Consider the following 20107-nt stretch of genomic DNA (forward strand, 5'->3'; position numbering starts at 1 on the left):
GTTTGCATTGTGAACCATATATTCAGTACTTTTAGTGTGTTTTATAAATACCCAAACTTTTAAAACATGAAAACAGCTAGAAACTATGATTTATAAAATTCATACATTTGAATTGTGAAGCACAATAAAACTTATCCAAAGTAAGAACATTTGAAAATACTAAAACCTCCTTCACCTCTTCACCTTTCTACTTTAAATCATCATTCACTATATATCTCTCATATGGATAAAAGAAAACAGATATATATTTTGTTAAACTAGACCTAAACTCGCTTACCTTTTAAAGCTGTAACAAGTTACTGGTTTTCTTCCCTCCACCCCTACTGCTCTGCACTATTTAGGAGCTTGACTGCTTTCTTCCAACACAAAGGGAACAAAGTGCCCTGCCCCCTCCCTAGATGTGGGAGGAGCTGCGGGACTTGGCCCTGGAAGGGGCACTGGCTTCAGCCATGGGTGGAGCCCTGGCCGCACCTCTCAGCCCTGCTCTCTCCGCCTGATCTCTCAGAGCCTCGTCATAGAGGTCTGGGAAGGAACTAGGGACCCTACCGTGGAACTTGGCTAGAACCTCCAGTACCTTCATCTTACTGGTCTCAGCACAAGCTCTCGGGCCCCACAGGAACTCGTAGCGCGGAGGATCACTATTGGGCACCTGGCGGTAGTTCAGGTACTCCTTCTGCACCAGATCTTTGGTGATGAGCCTTCTGGGCTCCCCAAAGATCCAGTGCCTCCTCCCAGCATAGATCCCCAACATACTGAGGAATTCCCAGATCTCCTCCTCGGTGGCGCGGTTACCATTCATGAAGATGACCCCGAGGAGCACCATGAGGAGACCAGACTTGGGAAGCCCCCCCGTCACCACTCGGACAATCGTTTCCCCCGAGGGTGAGCTGGCTGATGAGGGTGTAGATGTTCCTGCTACGGTCGACTTCCTTCATCTCCAGGCCAAAGACCAGCTCCAGGCGCTCAAGGGCTGTAGTGAGGATCTCAGGGAAGTGCTGCCTGTACTTCCTGCTGACGATTTTCATCAGGGCATTCTGCGTGACGGCTTCCTTCTTGGTGTACCTCTCCAGCAGGAACTCCACCAGTATCCTGGCCTTCCTGGCCAGAGGATCTTTGCGAGGGCTCTGAGTGGCAGGGGCTGCCTGGGAGGCACCTGCACTTTCCTCCTCTGGGCCCTGGGCTCCTTCATCAGATCCTGCACAAGAAGGTCCTGCATCAGGAGAGCTAGGGGCCATGGCTCCCTCAAGCTCCTGGTGATCGCCAGCAGCAGGGGAGCTCAGGAGAGAACCCTGAGGGGCAGAAGAGGGGGAGGAGGGGCACTCCTCCTTTGGGGCTGCAGCAGCACTCGCCTGGGCCTCCTGAGTGTCCCCCCAGACCTGGTCGCGTTTCCCGCGGGCATGGAACTTGTTCTTGTGCCTCCGAGGCATGCTGACAGCAGGTCAGGGGACGCAGGTGGGAGTGCGGGCAGGAAAGAAGGCAAGGAGGGCACCTGGAGGAGGGACAAGGACATGCTGTGAGAACCTTCAGCGAGGAGAGTCTTCCCTGGCTTGAATGGAAGCCACCTCTGAGGGGTCCTCAAGGCCAGTGCTCTAGGACCCACAGGGTTCCTGTTCTCCTGGCCAGCCTGTCTCCTGAGACCGCTGAATAGCAAGGGAGAGTGAGCCCTGGGGTGCAGCAGACAGTCCTGCCTGGGCGTTAGAAGGGGCGGGGCAGTGGGACCTGGCAGGGGAGGCAAGTCCTCTCAGCTGACATTCAGAGTCAGGATGAAAATTGGTGCGATACACCTCCATATCCAACACCCCCTCTCTCGCATCCAGCCCGTTCCCTCTCCTGTCTGAAATTGACGCTGCCACCTTCCCTGTCACCCCAGACAAGGATAAGAGCGAGTACTCAGCCTCCCATGGAGGGTCCCAGGACCTTCCCTTCTTCTGTGTCGTGGTTGCCCCTTCACAATCAGGCTCAAGCTCCCCTCTCAGACCACCGCCCCACTTTCCGATGTTTGGCTGGAAGCGGTGATCACAGGGGAGGGTACTGAGTTGCCCGTTAGTCACCAAGGCTGGTCCTCATCCTGACTCTCCCCGAACCCTGACATCCTCTCTCTACTGACCAGCTGTCAGCAACTCAGACCCAAGTCCCCTCTTCTTTGAGTGTTCCGTGTCCGAGGTAGCAGTGAGGGAGCCCCTCAGCCTTTAGAGCAGCCCGACGGGTGCCCGGATGATCCACAGCCAAATCGCGGTGAGTGGGGGTTTACACATGGCTGCTGTTCTGGTGTATGGAGACCCTCAGTACCCCCGAGGGTCCCTCCTTCACTCCACAGGGCTCGTGGCTCTCCCACTGCTGAGCGGAGCTGGGGTCCAGCAGAGCCTGACTGAGGCATTCTTTCCCGAGACCCCCTAGTGGTTAGTGGATTGTCTTGGGGCCTAAGAGCTAGGCTGGATCCTCTGGTCTGAGTGCAGGCCTAGGGTGGCCGGAGGCTGTGCGGCCCCCTCTTTTCAGATAGAAAAGGGATTCGGGGTGCAGAGACGTGTCCCTGCACTCGTAACTCACGTCACGTCCGATCTTGACACCCGATGACACTTGGGACTGCTCCCTCTGGCCACCGTCAATGGCAGCTCTGAGATAGCGGCACTGTCAAGGATGGCGTCGCTCCCCCAGCATGCTTAGGAGGACGTCACTTCATGTCCTGCGCATCTGGGCTCCAGGAGGACAGCAGGGCCGGGACCTGGACAGGCGGGGTTCCAGGGGAGCTTCTCCCGGGATTGGCACGTGGACTTTGCCTTGACTCTTAAGGGGTCCTGGGACATCCCTGTCCTGAACTGTTAGCTGGCTTACTCCATGCCTCTCACTTGTGTCAGCACCCGCAGCAGGAAGAATTGGGGAGCCCACACCTAACAGCCGTTCTGGAGCCCATGAGACCAACAGCGAGGGCTCTCTGGGCTCCCTCTTCTGGAGTAAGCGATGCTCTGTCGTTCTCCATGCCTTGCCTTAACCCCTGTAGATGCTGGGCTACATCCCATCTGCTGATCCGAGGACAAGGCCTCATATCGAAAATGTGAACCCCCGAGTCTCCTGGTATGAAGTGCACATACGTCTCATCTCACCATTTCTACACAAGGCTTCCTGAAAATGGCTGCTACAGGTAAGATGAGCTGAGAGGGAAGGATGGGAAACTGTCTTCTGAGGTGTGGAACCCCTCACATCTCACTCAGAAACTTCATTCATATTGACTGCTGACAGGGCCTGGAAATCCTTCCCTTTCTGGTATAAGTCCACCGCTGTCCCCAGCCATGCTCATACAATTCCAGAAGAGTAAGTGAAGGGGCTCCTTAGCCTGACAGTTCTCACTGTGGGCTCTCAGTCGACTGCAGGGTCATTGCTCAAAAGTTCTGAGATGAAGTTCTGTCGCTTTTACAATTCCTGTGATACTAACTTTTCTCTTTTAGTCCCTGGGTGATAGTCTATTAAGGTGATCATTTCAAAGGGCCAGTTCTCATCCCCTAGCATTCCCTGGTGGCTCAGACACTAAAGAATCTGCCTGCGGTGCGGGAGACCTGGGTTCAATCCGGGGATTGGGAAGACCCCATGGAGGAGGGCATGGCAACCCACTCTAGTATTCTTGCCTGGAGTTTCCCGTTGGACAGAGGAGCCTGGTGGGCTACAGTCCATGGGGTCGCAAAGAGTTGGACACAACTCAGTGAATAAGCACACACACAACAAACTTTGTGCTGGTTATTTCATGATCTGGGCTGTACTGCCGCACCAAGCCAAGCTTTGGTGCCCCATGGGCCTGGCATGGGCCCTCGGAGGTGCTGCCTCAGATTCCTTCCGTGAAGCAGTGGAGATTCATGATCCCAGGGCAGAGTGGAAGAATCCAGGGCTCAAGTTTAAAGCCTCTTCCAGCTGATCCTGTTGTCTGCTTCCCTTGCAGGCTGCACATCTGTGCCAGTCTTAAGTACTCCCCCACCTGGGCACACATAGGGTCAAGTTCACTGGAGACTTACTGTCCATCAGGGATTATTTAAGTTTGTGTTTTCACTTTTGTTAATAGTTTTCTTCATTCCTTCCATAAGATTTCCGTGGTTACTTCTAGGTACAAAAAGCAGCAGACCGTGTTTCATTGTGATCTGAACACATTCTACTCTGAATGTGGTACTAACTCTGTACTCGAGTTACAGAAAATTAACAGTCTTCCAATATCTGTACGTCATGAATATACATAACATACTATTCTGTTTGAGCCTTTTTGTTCCTAAGTCTCTCAGGAAATACTTCTTGTTGCCTCCATGAAGACTGTATACATTTTTCTAAAGTTTCTTTGTGGGTAAATTTTTTCTATGGTTGCTTTTGTTTATGGTGTATTTTCTGTTACTTGGTGCAAGTAATTGTTCATTCTTCCAGACCAACTGGATGATTTTGCTGTCATGATCTTTTTTTATTCCAGATTTTTGAAGTCTCTTATATGTTTGAATATTTCCTGTCCTGTTTTCTAAGAATTTTAATTCGAGAATCAAATTGTTACTGTCTGTTGCTTTTCATTACTTGTGACTTTTATTCACTTGGCATTGTTGTATATAATTCTAGTGGCTATGTGTACTTCCCTAGATTTTTTTCTAGTTTTTAAATTAATAGATTTTTTAAACAGTTATTTAAATTAGAAGATAATTAAATGGTGTGTCAGGTTCTCTTGTATGAAGCAGCTATCAGTATACATATATCCCCTCCCTCATTAACTTCCCTCCCACCCGAACTCACCCCTCAAGGTCGTCACAGAGCTGATCCTTGTGTCACCCAGAACTTCCCCCACATGCTTGTTGTCCACATGGTAGTGCATATTTGTCCATGCCACTCTCTCAATTCGTCTCACTGTCTGCTTCCCCCGATGTGTCCACACGCCCGTTCTCTAGGTCTGTGTCTCCATTCTTGCCCTGCAAATAGATTTGTAACTACCCTTTTGTGGCCTTTCTTTCTCATTCTCTTAATAGTATATTTTGCAGATAGAAGTTTTTAATATTTACAAGCTTCCACTTATTATTTTCTTTCATGGACTGTGCTTTTGGAGTTGTTCCTAAAATCTCATTACCAAACTCAAGTTTTGCCCCCATGTTATCTTCTAGATTTTTTTTGCCTATTCCATATGGCATGTGAAATCCTAGTTCCTGTCCAGCGATTGAACCTCTTCCCCCAGCAGTGGAAGTGTTGAGTCTTAAACACTGGACTGCCAGGGATGTCCCTGCAAATTTTTTTTTACTTGTGAGTTTTTCATTTAGGTCTGTGATTCCTTTGCAGTTAATTATTTTGAAAGGTTTAGAGTTTGTATGTGTATTCATTTTTCTTAGATATGGATGCCTAGTTATCTGAGGACTGTGAGTTTAAAAGACTGTCCTTTTCCATTGAATTGCCTTTGCGCCTTTGTTAAAGGTCGGTTGAGTGTTTGGGGTGTCTGTTTCTAGATTTTCTGTTCTATGCCATTGATCTGTCTAGTATTCTGTTAATAGCATACAGTCTTGGGTATTGTAGCTTTAAAGTAAGTTTTGAAATCCAGTAATATCAATTCTCTGACTTAGATCTTTAATATTGACTTCAGTGGGTATTATGATCATTTCATTTTTGACATAAAATTTAAATTGTTGGCTGCCATCGACAAGCTAACTTGCTGGAATTTTGAACAGAATTGCATTAAGTAAGTATCTAGGTTAAGTCGGAAATAAGTGCCATCTCAACAATTATATCGTCTGCCTATTGATGAACATGGCATGTCTATTTATTTAGATCTTCTTTAATTTTTTTCAGTGCAGTTTATGAGTTTTTCTTATGTAAATCTTACACATATTTTTAAAGAAATATTTCTAATGTATTTTGGTGCTAATGTAAATGGTGTTTTTAATTGCAAGTTCCATCTCTTTATTGGAAAAGAATTGACTATTATATATTAGCCTTATTAATATATTAATTCTATAACAATTATATATTGATCCTATATTAACCTTATTAACCTATGCTCCTGGCTTATTAATGCCAGGAGCTTTCTTATTGATGATTATATTTCCATTTTTCTCTTCCAAATATCTGTATCTTTTGCTTCCTTCTCTCATCTCATTGCATTGGCTAGGCCTTTCAGTACAGTGTTACATAGGCATGGTGAGAAGGGATATCCTCACCTTGTTCCTCACCTTAGTGTCACAGCATCTGTCTTCTCACTGTGAAGTAGGATGTTTTACCTGTATTTCTTTTCAGATGTTGTACATGAAGCTGAGGAAATGCCTGTCTGTATCTAGTTTGCTGAGAATTTTGATGATGAATGGGTGTTGGATTTTATCAGATGATGTTTTCCTTTCATCTGTTGATCTGATTTTGTGATTATCTTCGGTAGACTATTGTTATTATGATTTATGATTACTGATTTTCAAATGTTGCACCTCTGAAATGCATCCTACTTAGATATAGTATGTAATTCCTTCTATGGATTGTTAGGTTTCTTTTATTTTGTTGGGGATTTTGCTTCTATGTTCATGAGAGGTATTTGTGTGCAATTTTTTTCCTTTAATTTCTTCCTCTGATTTTGATGTTCGAGTATAATACTCACCTCACAGAAAGGAATTAGGAGGTGTTCCTTTTGCTTCTATCTTCTGGGAGAGATTGTAGAGAATTGTTATCATTTCTTCCTTAAATTTTTGATAGAATTCATCAGTGGAAACCTCTGGGTCTGTTACTGTCTTTATTGGAAGCTTATTAGTTATAGATTAAATTTCTTTAATAGATACGACCTATTCAGAGTATGTATTTTTCTTTGTGAAAGTGGTGCTAAGTTATCCCTTCAAGCAGTTTCTCAACTGAACCTTTCATTTTTGTAGGCACAGAGTTGTTTATAATATTCACTGATTATCCTTTTAATGTCCATGGAGTCAGTAGTAATGGCCCTTCCTTCATTTCTGCTATTAGTAATTTAATTTGTGTTTTCTTTCTTTTTTCTTGTTTAGCCTGGGGAGAATTGTATCTTCTTTTTATTTTGTATCTTTAAAGAAACTTCTCTGGGTTTTGTTCTTTTTCTGCATTACCTTCCTTTTTTAGTGTCATTGGTTTCCACTTTGATTTATTCTTCCTCTGCTTTTTCTTTTCTTTACAAGTTTACTAATACAGAAGCTTAAGTTATTAATTGTAGGTTTTCTTTGTTATAGGCACTCAATGCTGTATATATCTCTTTACTGATTTTGCTGTATCAAACCACTTCTGATAAGTTGTAATTTTGTTTCCATTTTGTAAAATATTTTAAAATTTCTCATTAGAGTTTCTCTTTGGCCCATGTGTTATTTAGATGTTTATTGTTTAGTCTGCAAATAATCTTTAATTTTCTTGCTGTCTTTTTGTTATCAATTTCTAGTTTATTTTCATCACATTCTGAGAGCATTCTCTGTATTATTTGTATTGTTTTAAATTTGATGATGTACATTTTATGGCTTAGACTGCGATCTGTCTTGATGTATGTTCCATGTGAACTGGAAAATAATGTGTTTCCCTGCTGTCATTCAATATTCTATAAATGTCATTTAGATCTCATTAATGGTTGTTAGTCCTGCCCATTTTTATTCCTGATTTTCTTGTTCTGAATACTGCTTTACCAGAAAGAGTTTCAGTGAGTACATTTTTTTTTACCACTCATATTAGCATCGTATAAGTTTTCTCTGTCCCTTTACTTTTTATCTATTCACGTCTTTGACTTTAGAGTGGGTTTCTTATAGATCCCAAGTTCATAGTCACTCAGTCATGTCCCACTCTTTGCAAGCCCATGCACCATAGCCTGCCAGACTCCTCAGTCCATGGGGATTCTACAGGCAGGAGTACTGGAGTGGGCTGCCATGCTCTACTCCAGGGAATCTTCCCAACCCAGGTATCCAACCTTGGTCTCTTGCAATGCGTGTGGATTCTGTACGATAAGAGCCTCCAGGGAAGCCCAAAATAAAGATGGACAGCAAGGGCTAGGTATACTTTGTTGTTTCAATTTCTTTTCATAAATCTCTACTTTATATTTGTATATTTATACCATTCACATTAAAAGTGATTATGCAGAGTTTGTTTCAGTTCAGTTCAGTTGCTCAGTCGTGTCTGACTCTTTGCGACCCCATGAATCGCAGCACGCCAGGCCTCCCTATCCATCACCAACTCCCGGAGTTCATTCAGACACATCCGTCGAGTCAGTGATGCCATCCACCCGTCTCATCCTCTGTCGTCCCCTTCTCCTCCTGCCCCCAATCCCTCCCAGCATCAAAGTCTTTTCTGATGAGTCAATTCTTTGCATGAGGTGGCCAAAGTACTGGAGTTTCAGCTTTAGCATCATTCCTTCCAAAGAAATCACAGGGCTGATCTCTTTCAAAATGGACTGGTTGAATCTCCTTTTTTTTATTCATTGAATTTATTCTTTGTTGTTGTTATTGCTGTGTTAATATTCTGCTGTTTTTCTGCCTTGTCTACTTTTAAATGAGTATTTAACATTATTTCATTTTCTCTCCTCTTGGGAGATCAGTTATATATTTAATTTTTTTTTACTGCTTTTTGTAGAGTTTGCATGATACATCTGCAACTCATTCAAATTCTCTTTTAAATAACACTATCCTGCTTCATGGTTGGTGCAAGTATCTTGTTTCCCAGTTCCTCCTCTCCTGGCCTTGCAACCATTTCTGCCAGTTTTCTTTTATCCATAAGGTATAATCACTAGATGCATTGTTGGTTTTCTATTATTTTCAATAAATAGTTATCTTTTTGATCAATTGAAGGTAATACAAAGGTTTATTTTAACTTCGTTTATTCTTTATGTAACTCTGTTCCTTTCTTTACATAGACCAGAGTTCCTGACCTATATAATTTTCCTTTCCCAGAAAAATTTCTTTTAGCATTTCTTGCAGAGTAGTTCTGCTAGATTTCCATCAGTTTTTGTTTGTTATATAAAGTCTTTGTTTTTCATTATTTTTGAAGTATTTTCCCCACTTGCTACTAAATTCTAGGTTGGTACTAGTGGTTTTTTTTTTTTTTTTTTCTTACAATGAATTGAAACTTTAATTCTGGTCTTTTCTTGATAGCATGGTTCACGAAGAGAAATTTTAAGTAATTGTTACTCTTGTTCTTCTATAGCAAGTTGTTCTTCTTTTTTTTTTTTTTTCTAGTGTTCCTCAAGAATTATGTTTCCTTTTGGTTTTCGGAAGTTTGAGTGTGATATGTCAAAGTTTAGATTTTTTTTTTCTGTTTATCCTGCTTGGTATATTCTGAGCTTCCTAGATGCCATCCAACCATCTCATCCTCTGTCATCCCGTTCTCATGTGCTCAATCTTTGCCAGCCTCAGGGTCTTTTCAAGAGTCAGTTCTTTGCATTAGGTATAGCCAAAGTATTGGAGTTTCAGCTTCAACATCAGTCCTTCCAATGAATATTAAGGACTGATTTCCTTTAGGATGGACTGGTAGGACCTCCTTGCAGTCCAAGGGACTCTCAAGAGTCTTCTCCAACACCACAGTTCAAAAGCATCAATTCTTCGGTGCTCAGCTTTCTTTACAGTCCAAATCTCACATCCACACATGACTAGTGGAAAAGGCATAGCCTTGACTAGATGGACCTTTGTTGGCAAAGTAACGTCTCTGCTTTTTAATATGCTGTCTAGGTTGGTCATACCTTTTCTTCCAAGGAGTAAGCGTCTTTTAATTTCATGGCTGCACTCACCATCTGCAGTGATTTTGGAGCCCCAAAAATAAAGTCTGACACTGTTTCCACTGTTTCCCCATCTATTTGCCGAAGTGATGGGACAGGATGCCATGATCTTAGTTTTCTGAATGTCGAGTTTTAAGCCAACTTATAACTCCAATGGCGCCTAACTCCAATGGCGCCTTCACCATTGGAAATTTTGTGTCTACCAGGCCCAAAGACAGTGTCAACTGCCACCCAAGCGTTCTTTGGGGATGCACAGCCTGGGCGTGCTCCTTGCAGCTCTTAATTGAGGGGAGCCATGACACAGTGAGCTGACCCAGATCTTGCCCTGTGGGTCATGGAACAGAAAAAAGCAGAGAGTGACAGCAAGCAAGTGTTCATGGGAGAGAGAGAGCGAAAGTCAGGGGTCTCCAGGCGACAGTTTGGGCAAAACCACTGGAGTTCACCGTGGCAGCAATCCTAGTCACGGTACCAAATATGTCACTTGTGAAAGGAAATTTCCTCAGTTCTTGCTCTTGCAAAGAAAGGGAAGGACTCTGAACTAGTGCACATCAGGGAACTTGTCTTATGAAGGTCACTTTATCAGTCTTGTGAACTTGAGAAAATTGCAAGTTATCCATCTATAAATGGAGTCTGCTAAATCCTATCCTGCATGAATGCTGGAATGCATGTACTACATATAAAGCAGAGTCATGCTGATTAAGAAACACTGGTCTTTCATTTAATGGAAGTTATGATTCAATGTGTTTTACATATACCCAACGTGTGGCTTTCAAAACTTTAAAACAGCAAACAATGTGATTTATATGATTAATACATTTGTATTCTGAAGCACAATAAACCTTATGAAAAGTAATTAACATTTGAAAATACTAAACTCCTTCCTCAACTCTTTAATCTAATTTAAATCAACTTTCACTAGATATTTTTCCTATGGATAAAGGACAAAGATATATATTTTGTTAAAATGAGTTGTACCTAAACACCCTTACTACATAAAACTGTAAAGAACAACAACTTTTGTTCCCTCCAAACTGCTACTCTCTACTATTTAGGAGCTTGACACCTCTGTTCCAACACAAAAGGGTAGAAAGTGTCTGGGCCTCCCTCCCTAGATGTGGGAGGAGCTGTAGGACTTGGCCCTGGAGGGGCACAGGCCTCAGCCACTGTGGGAGCCCTGGCCGTGCCTCTCAGCCCTGCTCTCTCCGCCTGATCTCTCAGAGCCTCGTCCTAGAGGTCTGGGAAGGAAGTCAGGACCGTATCATGGATCTTGCCCAGTACCTCCAACACCTTCATCTTATTGGTCACAACACAAGCTCTCGGGCCCCACAGGAACTCGTAGTGTGGAGGATCGCCATTGGGCACCTGTCGATACTTCAGGTACTTCTTCTGCACCAGATCTTTGGTGATGAGCCTTCTGGGCTCCCCAAAGATCCAGTGCTTCCTCCCAGTATAGACCCCCAACACACTGAGGAATTCCCAGACCTCCTCCCCGGTGGTGAGTTTGCCCTTCATGAAGATAATCCCTAGGAGCACAGTGAGGAAACCAGACTTGGGCAGACACTTCTCATCACTCAGACCTTCACCGTCCCCGAGGTTGAGCTTGTTGATGAGAGCATAGATGTTCCTGCTATGGTCGACTTCCATCAGCTCCAGGCCAAATACCAGCTCCATGTGCTTAGACGCTCTCCTGAGGATCTCAGGGAAGTGCTGCCTATACTTCCTGCCAATGACCTTCAGCAGGGCATGCTGCGAGTTGGGCTCCTTCTTGGCGTATATCTCTAGCAGGAACTCCACCAGCATACTGGCTTTCCTGGTCAGAGGATCTATGAGAAGGCTCTGAGTGGCAGGGGCTGCCTGGGAGGCACCTGCACTTTCCTCCTCTGGGCCCTGGGCTCCTTCATCAGATCCTGCACAGGAAGGCTCTGCATCAGGAGAGCTAGGGGCCATGGCTTCTGAAGCTCCTGCTGATCTCCGGTAGCAGGGGAGCTTGGGGGAGAAGCCTGAGGGACAGATGAGGGGGAGGAGGGGCACTCCTCTTTGGGGGCTGCAGAAGCACATGTCTGGGCCTCCTGGGGATACTTAGTGTCCCCCTGGACCTGGTGGCATTTCACACGGGCATGGTACTTGTTCTTGTGCCTCTGAGGCATGGTGACACAGGTTATGGATCACAAGCGCATGCGGGCAGGGTGGCAGGCAAGAAGGGCACCTAGAGGAAGGACAAGCAGATGTTGTGAGCAACTGCAATGAGGAGAGTCCTCCTTGGCTTGAACTCAAGCTGCCTCTGAGGGGTCCTTGAGGCCAGTGCTCTAGGACCCACAAGTCTCGTGTTCTCCTGGTGAGCCCTTTCCTTGAGACTGCTGAGTAAGAAGTGAGAGTGAATGCTGGGGCACAGCCAAACAGCCCTGCCTGGGCGTTAGAAGGAGGCCTGTGGGAGCTGGCAGGCGAGGCAGGTCCTTTCAGTTCACATTTCAGAGTCATGATGAAAACTGGGACAAGACTCCCTCATGTCACCCCGGCCCCCAAAGCCACCCACCTTGTTCCCTCTCTTGCTTTGAAGTGGATGCTGCAACCTTTCCTGTCACCCCAGACAATGACATGAGGGAATGTTCAGGCCCCCAATGAAGGGAGCAGGAACCTGCCCTTGTGCTGTCTCGAGGATGCCCCTCACAACAAAGCTGCAGCCTCCCCTGACAACCACCGCCCCCGGCCCTGTGTTTGGCTGGGAGGAAGTGCTGGTCACGGGAGGGTCCTGAGTCGGCCGTGTGATGCGGAGGATGTTCATTACCCTGATTCCTCCCAAGCCCTGACATCCTCCCTCTGCTGACCAGCTGCCAGACCTTCGGAACGAGGTCCCCACTTCCCCGATTATCCCGTGTTGGTGATCGCAGTCAGGGAGCCCCTCCGGATTTCGAACTGCCCAGATGCTGACCAGTTGCTCTCTGACCAAGTCACGCTGGGTAAGGGGTTAGGCGTGGTGGCCAATCTGGGGTGTGGAGACACTCAGTCCCCACGCGGGTCTCTCCTTCACTCCACAGAATCCCGGACTTCCCTCCCACCGAACAGAGCCAGGGTCCACCAACCCCGCACCCAGATCCACCACCCCTGAACCCAGGTTATGTCCCAAGAACCCGTGTGTGTAGCCGATGGACATTGCACCTAAGAGCCAGGCCCGAGCCTCCAGGCGTAGAGTAGGTGCGGGATTGCCAGGGGGCTGTGAAGTCCCCTCTTTTTAGATGGGAAAAGTGTTAGGAGTGCCAGGGCATATCTTTGTAACTATCCAGTGCAATTGTAATTCATGTCACCTTTGACTTGGACCCCTGATGAGACCTCGGACTCCTCCCTCTGGGCACAGCTACAGCAGCTCTCAAAGATAGCAGCCCTCTCAAAGATGACATCACACCCCAGCGTGGATAGGGGGCCGTCACTTCCTATCATGCTTCTGGGCTCCAGGAGGACAGCAGGGGCACGGCCTGGGTGGGCGGGGTTCCGGGGGAGTTTCCCGCAGGAGCGGGGATATGGTCCCTTCTTCGACTCATAGTGGGTCCTGGGATGTCCCTGCTGATCTCAGCCAACTGGCCTCACTCCTTGCCTCTCACTTCTCTCAGTAAACCAAGCAGGAAGAATTTGGGAGCCCGAGCCTGACAGCCTTCCTGGAGCTGCTGAGACAGACAGTGAGGGCACTCTGGGGCACATGTGTGCTGAGTGATGCTCTCTGTCCTCTATCCAGGTCTTCCCCTGAGCGTAATGCTGCGTTACGTGCCGTCTGCTGACCTGAGGGCAAGGCCTCACCTGGAAGATGTCAATCCCCAGACTCCAGGTGAAACGCGCACTGGCATCTCATCTGATTGCTTCTGCCTAAGGCTCCCTGGAAATGGCTGCTGCAGGTAAGATAAGTGAGAGGGAAGGATGGGAGAATGCCTTCTGTGGTGTGGAACCCCTGACATCTCACTCAGGATCTTTATATTGACTGCAGATGGAGCCTGGAAACCCTTCCCTTTCTGGTATAAAACCACCCCTGTCCCCAACCATGCCCCACATAATCCCAGCAGAGAAAGTGAAGGGGCTTCTTAGCCTGACGGTTCTCACTGTGAGCTCTTAGTCGACTGCAGCGGCATTGCTCGAGCGTTCTGAGATGAATTCCTGTCCTTTTGTACAATTACTGTGATACAAGCTTTGCTCTTTTAGTCCATGTGTGACAGTCTCTTAAGCTGACCATTTACAAGGGCCAGTTGTCATCCACTAACAAAGCTTGTGCTGGTTATTGCATGACTTCTGGGCCATACTGCCATGTCCATCCCAAACTTTGGTGCCCCATGATCCTGGGATGGGGCTCTGAGATGCTGCCTCAGGTTCCTTCAGTGAAGCAGTAGAGGCTCATGGTCCCATGGCCCAGGGGAAGAATCAACCGCTCCAGTTTAAAGCCTTTTCCAGCTGATCCTGTTGTCTGTTTCCTTTGTGGCCTACACACCTGTGTCAGCCTCAGAGTACTCCCCGACCTGGGCACTCATAGGGTCAAGTTCAGTGGAGACTTATTGTTCCTCAGGGATTATTTCTTTTGTGTTCTTGCTTTTGTTAGTAGTTGTCTTTGTTCCTTGTATAAGTTTTCCATGGTTTGTTCTGGGTACAGGAAATCATCCACCGACCTTTGACTGTGGTCTCAGCTACTCTGGATGTGGTACTAAATCTGTAAATGATTTAAGGGAAATCGACAGTCTTACAATATGCCCTCATGAATAACATACTATTCTGTTTGAGACTTCTTTTTGCAAAGGGGCTCAGGAAATTCTTCTTGTTGCCTTCGTGTAGACTGCATACATTTTTCTAAGGTTTCTTTGTAGCTACACTTTTCATATTGTTGCTTTTGTTTATGGTGTGTTTTCTATTACATGGTCTGCGTATTGTCGATTCTTCCAGACCAGTCTCTTGATTTTGCTGTGTTGATCTTTTTTATGCCAGATTTCTGAAGTTACTTATATGTGTCAATATTTTCTGTGCCCGTTTCTTAAGAATTTCAATTCGAGGATCAAATTCTCACCATGATAGTTTGCTTTTCATTATTGCTGACTTTTATTCATTTTGCATTGGTGCGTGTAACTCTGTACTGGCTATGTGTTCTTATGATATTTTTTTCTAGTTTTAAATTAGTAGACTTTTAAAAAGTTGTTTTAATCAACAGGTACTTGCTTTGTAATGTTGTGTTGTTTCTGCTATACAACAGGATGCATCAGCGTTACGTATACATAGTCCTCCTGCCTGATGAGACTTCCTCCCACACCCTCATCTCACCCCTCTAGGCTGGCACACAGCACCAGGCTGAGCTCCCTGTATTATATAGCAGTTTCACACCAGCTTACTTTTGTACTCATGGGACTCTATATTTGTCAGTGCCACGCTCTCAGTTCGTCCTACCCACGGCTTCCCTTGCTGTGTCCACAGGTTCATTCTCCACATCCATGTCACTATTCCCGCCCTTCAGATAGGTTCGTGAGTAGTGTTCCTACTTTCCACGTATATGCATTAATATACGTTACTTTTCTAACTTTCTTCGCTCTGTAAACAAGCTCTAGGTGCATCCACCTCACTACAAGTGACTTAAATTTGCTCCTTTTTATGGCTAATATTCCATTGTATGTGGCTACCACAACTTCACTATCCAGTCATCTGTCAGTTGAAGTCTACTTTGCTTCCATGTCATGTCTGTTGTTAGTAGTGCTGCAATGAACATTGGATACATGTGTCTTTTCAATTCTTCTTTTCTCAGTGTATATGCCCAGTATTTCTATTGCTGGGTCATATAGTAGTTTGAATCCTAGTTTTAAAGGAACCTCCCTAGTGTTCTCCATAGTGGCTATATCAATTTCCCTTTCCCCATTTTCTCTAAACTCTCCCCAGCATTTGATGCTTGTACAAATTTTGATGATGACCATTCTGACCTCTATGAGGTGACACATCATTGTAATTTTGACGTGCATTTCTTTCATGAAGAGTGATGTAGCTCCTCTTTTCATGTGTTTGTGTTTGTTGCCCCTCTGTATTTCTTTTTTAAAAGAACAGACTTAGGATTGGAGAGCATTCAGCAGATAGTATAGAGAGGACCCCTATAGCCACTCTCTTCCTCCACTTGGTATCTTCTATTATTATTATCTTGTATTGGTTCAATGGATACAAGTTCGTTTTTTACACTTGATCAACTAATGTTAATAGGTCATTATTACCTATTGTCCATTGTTTACAATACATTTTCCTTCTGTGTTTTACAGTTCTTAATGATTGACAGATGCATGATATTATCAACTCAGCCAACACGGTGTCGTGCAGAGGAGTGTGAATGCCCTATGGATCTCCCATGCTCCATCTGTTCATCCCTCAAAACCTCACTTGGAACTCCTGACAACTACTGAACGTTTTACTCTTTCTAAAAATTTGCATTTTCCAGACTGCAACATTGACGGAATCATACAGTATGTAGGCTTTTTATACTGGCTCCTTCTGCTACTCAATATACATTGAATTTTCTCTATATCTTTTTATGGTTTGAAATGTTTTCTTCCAGGACTGAATAGCATTCCATGAAGCTTACCATAGTTTGTTTCCCCACTCATCTACTGAAGGTCATGTTTGCTGATTTTGGTTTTTGGCAGCTATGACTTATTCTGCTATTAAAATTTGGTTGAATGTTTTTGGATGGCCGCAAGGTTTTGACTCTTTTGAGTAAATACCTTAACGTTCATTTGCTAGATCATATGATAAGACTATATTTAGCTTGAAAGAATTTGCCAGACAGTTTCCAAAGTATCCGTATCACTGCATTCCCTTTAGCAATGAATTCATTTCCAGTAGTTTGCCTGTTTCCTCTTCATTTATTTGGACTTCTGTTTTCCTGGTTTGTTCCTTTATTTGTGTAGTATTTCTCTGCCCTTTCCATTATTATTATTATTATTTTAGTTATCGTGTTTCAGGTCTCCTTTTCCCAGGCTTCAAGGTTGAATTCTTTCTTCCTTTTTGTTTCTGCCCTCTAAAGTTGGTCCAGTGGTTTGTGTAAGCTTCTTATAGAGTGAGATTTGTGCAGAGTTTTTTTTTTTTCTATGTTTGTTTGTTCCTCTGATGGGCAAGGCTGAGTAGGTGGTAATTCTGTGTTAATGATCAGGTTTGTATTTTTCTTTTCTTTGTGGTTTAGATGAGGCATCCTGCACAGGGTGCTATCAGTGGTTTGGTAATGCTGGGTCTTGTATTCCAAGTGGTTTCCTTTGTGTCAGTTCTCACTATTTGATATCCTGAGGTTAGTGCTCTGGTAGTCTAGGATCTTGGAGCCATGGACCCACTCTAAAGACTCGGGGCTTGACCTCGAGTTTTGCGTGGGTCTGTATATGCCTTTCTGCTGGTCATGTACTCCTGTCCACTCTAAGCTGGTAATCTGCATGCACTTCCCTGTCTGAAGGTGTATTCCTGATGTATCCGTGGGGAGAGATGTATTCCACCTCCACCGACTCCTCTTGCCATCTTGTTCCTCCTGGGCAAGATTCAAGAGAGTCCCTTGGACTGCAAGGAGATCTAACTAGTCAATTCTAAGAGATTTCAGTCCTGAATATGCATTGGAAGGACTGATGCTGAAGCTGAAGCTCCAGTACTTTGGAGACCTGATGTGAAGAACTGACTCGTTGGAAAAGACCCCCATGCTGGGAAAGACTGAAGGCAGAAAGAGAAGGGAAGGGCAGAGAATGGAATGGTTGGACAGCATAACCTACTCAATGGACATGAGTTTGAGTAAGCTCTGGGAATTGGAGATGGACAGGGAAGCTTGGCGTGCTGCAGTCCATGGGGTTGCAAAGAGTCAGACACTACCGAGAGACTGAACAGAAAAGTTGAGTCATCAAAATATTCTTGTCATTCCTATATTTTCTGGATGAGTTGAAGCCTTCCCTTGCTGCAAGGCTGATTCCCTTACAGTGGCAAAGAAAGTGTGAGAAAATGTGTTCTCTGCTTGGTTTATCAACTGTGATCCAGGTACACGTTTCCTCGGGCAGATTATACAAGCTTTAACCAAAACCTTGCAGGCTTCTTGAAATTATCATTGTCCCTATGACCCACAAACATCAGGGAGGATTGACAGAAACAATACAAAAACTGCACTCTAGCAATATAAGAAATAGGAAATTGGGGCTTAATGAATTACAAATTGGTGATAATTTTCCAATTTGATAAATTGTACCTTTGTCATTAGAATTGAAACATTAATTTTTCTCTCTCTGCCATATCACTCCAGAAATTAGAAACTCTCTGTGTTCTTATTTTCTTAGGAAAATAGTTATTATTCAAAAGTTAAGTAAGAATCTGTTCTTACCGTGGGACACATTTGGAAACATTGATTATACTACTGAGACTTTGAGTGGAATGTCATATTCGACAGACACAGGTAGACTTAGATATGACCAGATAACTTCAGGAAACTAAGGTTAACCATCAGTTCAGTTCAGTTCCTTGCTCAGTCGTGTCCAGCTCCTTGCAACCCTATGAATTGCAGCACACCAGGCCTCTCTGTCCATCACCAACTCCCGGAGTTCAATGAAACTCAGGTCCATCGAGTCGGTGATGCCATCCAGCCATCTCATCCTCTGCCGTCCCCTTCTGCTCCTGCCCCCAATCCCTCCCTGCACCAGAGTCCTTTCCAATGAGTCAACTCTCCACCTGAGATGGCCAAAGTATTGGAGTTTCAGCTTTAGCATCATTCCTTCCAAAGAACACCCAGGACTGATCTCCTTTAGAAGGGACTGGTTGGATCTCCTTGCAGTCCAAGGGACTCTCAAGAGTCCTCTCCAACACCACAGTTCAAAAGCATCAATTCTTTGGTGCTCAGCTTTCTTCACAGTACAATTCATACATCCATACATGACCACTGGAAAAACCATAGCCTTGACTAGATGGACCTTTGTTGCCAAAGTAATATCTCTGGTTTTAAACATGCTATCTAGGTTGGTCATAACTTTCCTTCCAGGGAGTAAGTGTCCTTTAATTTCATGCCTGCAATCACCATCTGCAGTGATTTCGGAGCCCAGAAAAATAAAGTCAGCCACTGTTTCTGCTGTTTCCCCATCTATCTGACATGAAGTGATGGGACTGGATACTATGATCTTGGTTTTCTGAATGTTGAGCTTTAAGCCAATTTTTTCACTCTCCTGTTTCCCTTTCATGAAGAGGCTCTTTAGTTCTTCTTCACTTTCTGCCATAAGGGTGGTATCATCTGCATATCTAAGGTTAGAGATATTTCTCCCGGCAATCTTGATTCCGGCTTGTGCTTCTTCCAGTCGAGCGTTTCTCAGGATGTACTCTGCATAGAAGCTAAATAAGCAGGGTGAAAATATACAGCCTTGACGTACTCCTTTTCCTATTTGGAACCAGTCTGTTGTTCCACATCCAGTTCTAACTGTTGCTTCCTGACCTGACCTGCATACAGGTTTCTCAAGAGGCAGGTCAGGTGGTCTGACATTCCCATCTCTTTCAGAGTTTTCCACAGTTTATTGTGATCCACACAGTCAAAGGCTTTGGCATAGTCAATAAAGCAGAAATAGATGTTTTTCTGGAACTCTCTTGCTTTTTCCATGATCCAGCAGATGTTGGCAATTTGATCTCTGATTCCTCTGCCTTCTCTAAAACCAGTTTGAACATCAGGGAATTCACGGTTCACGTATTGCTGAAGCCTGGCTTGGAGAATTTTGAGCATTACTTTACTAGCGAGTGAGATGAGTGCAATTGTGTGGTACTTTGAGCATTCTTTGGCATTGCCTTTCTTTGGAACTGGAACGAAAACTGACCTTTTCCAGTCCTGTGGCCACTGCTGAGTTTTCCATATTTGCTGGCATATTGAGTTCAGCACTGTCACAGCATCATCTTTCAGGATTTGAAACAGCTCAACTGGAATGCCATCACCTCCACTAGCATTGTTCATAGTGCTGCTTCCTAAGGCCCACTTGACTTCACATTCCAGGATGTCTGGCTCTAGGTGTGTGATCACACCATCATGATTATCTGGGTCATGAAGATCTTTTTTGTACAGTTCTTCTGTGTATTCTTGCCACCTCTTCTTAATATCTTCTGCTTCTGTTAAGTCCCTACAATTTCTGTCCTGTATTGAGCCCATCTTTGCATGAAATATTCCCTTGGTATCTCTAATTTTCTTGAAGATATCGCTAGTCTTTTCCCATTTATTCTTTTCCTTTATTTCTTTGCATTGATTGCTGAGGAAGACTTTCTTATCTCTCCTTGCTATTCTTTGGAATTCTGCATTCAAATGGGTATATCTTTCCTTTTCTCCTTTGCTTTTCCCTTCCCATCGTTTCACAGCTATTTGTAAGGCCTCTTCAGACAGCCATTGCTTTCTGCATTTCTTTTCCTATTCCCCCTCTTACTCTGTATTAGACA

The 20107-nt window shown here is 44.6% G+C and overlaps 1 protein-coding gene and 1 pseudogene across 1 annotated transcript; both read right to left on the reverse strand.

The window, feature by feature from the left end:
- Positions 1-394: 394 nt before the first annotated feature.
- Positions 395-1427, reverse strand: LOC138071926 (melanoma-associated antigen B4-like; annotated as a pseudogene).
- A 9491-nt stretch (positions 1428-10918) lies between these two features.
- LOC138071927 (melanoma-associated antigen B4-like) lies at positions 10919-11638 on the reverse strand. The gene has a single exon (XM_068963300.1). It carries the CDS (start codon positions 11636-11638, stop codon positions 10919-10921), a length of 720 nt encoding a protein of 239 aa, XP_068819401.1.
- Between the last annotated feature and the right edge of the window lie 8469 nt (positions 11639-20107).

This window comes from Capricornis sumatraensis, chromosome X (genome assembly GCF_032405125.1).
Source record: "Capricornis sumatraensis isolate serow.1 chromosome X, serow.2, whole genome shotgun sequence".
In the NCBI taxonomy this organism is placed as follows: domain Eukaryota; kingdom Metazoa; phylum Chordata; class Mammalia; order Artiodactyla; family Bovidae; genus Capricornis; species Capricornis sumatraensis.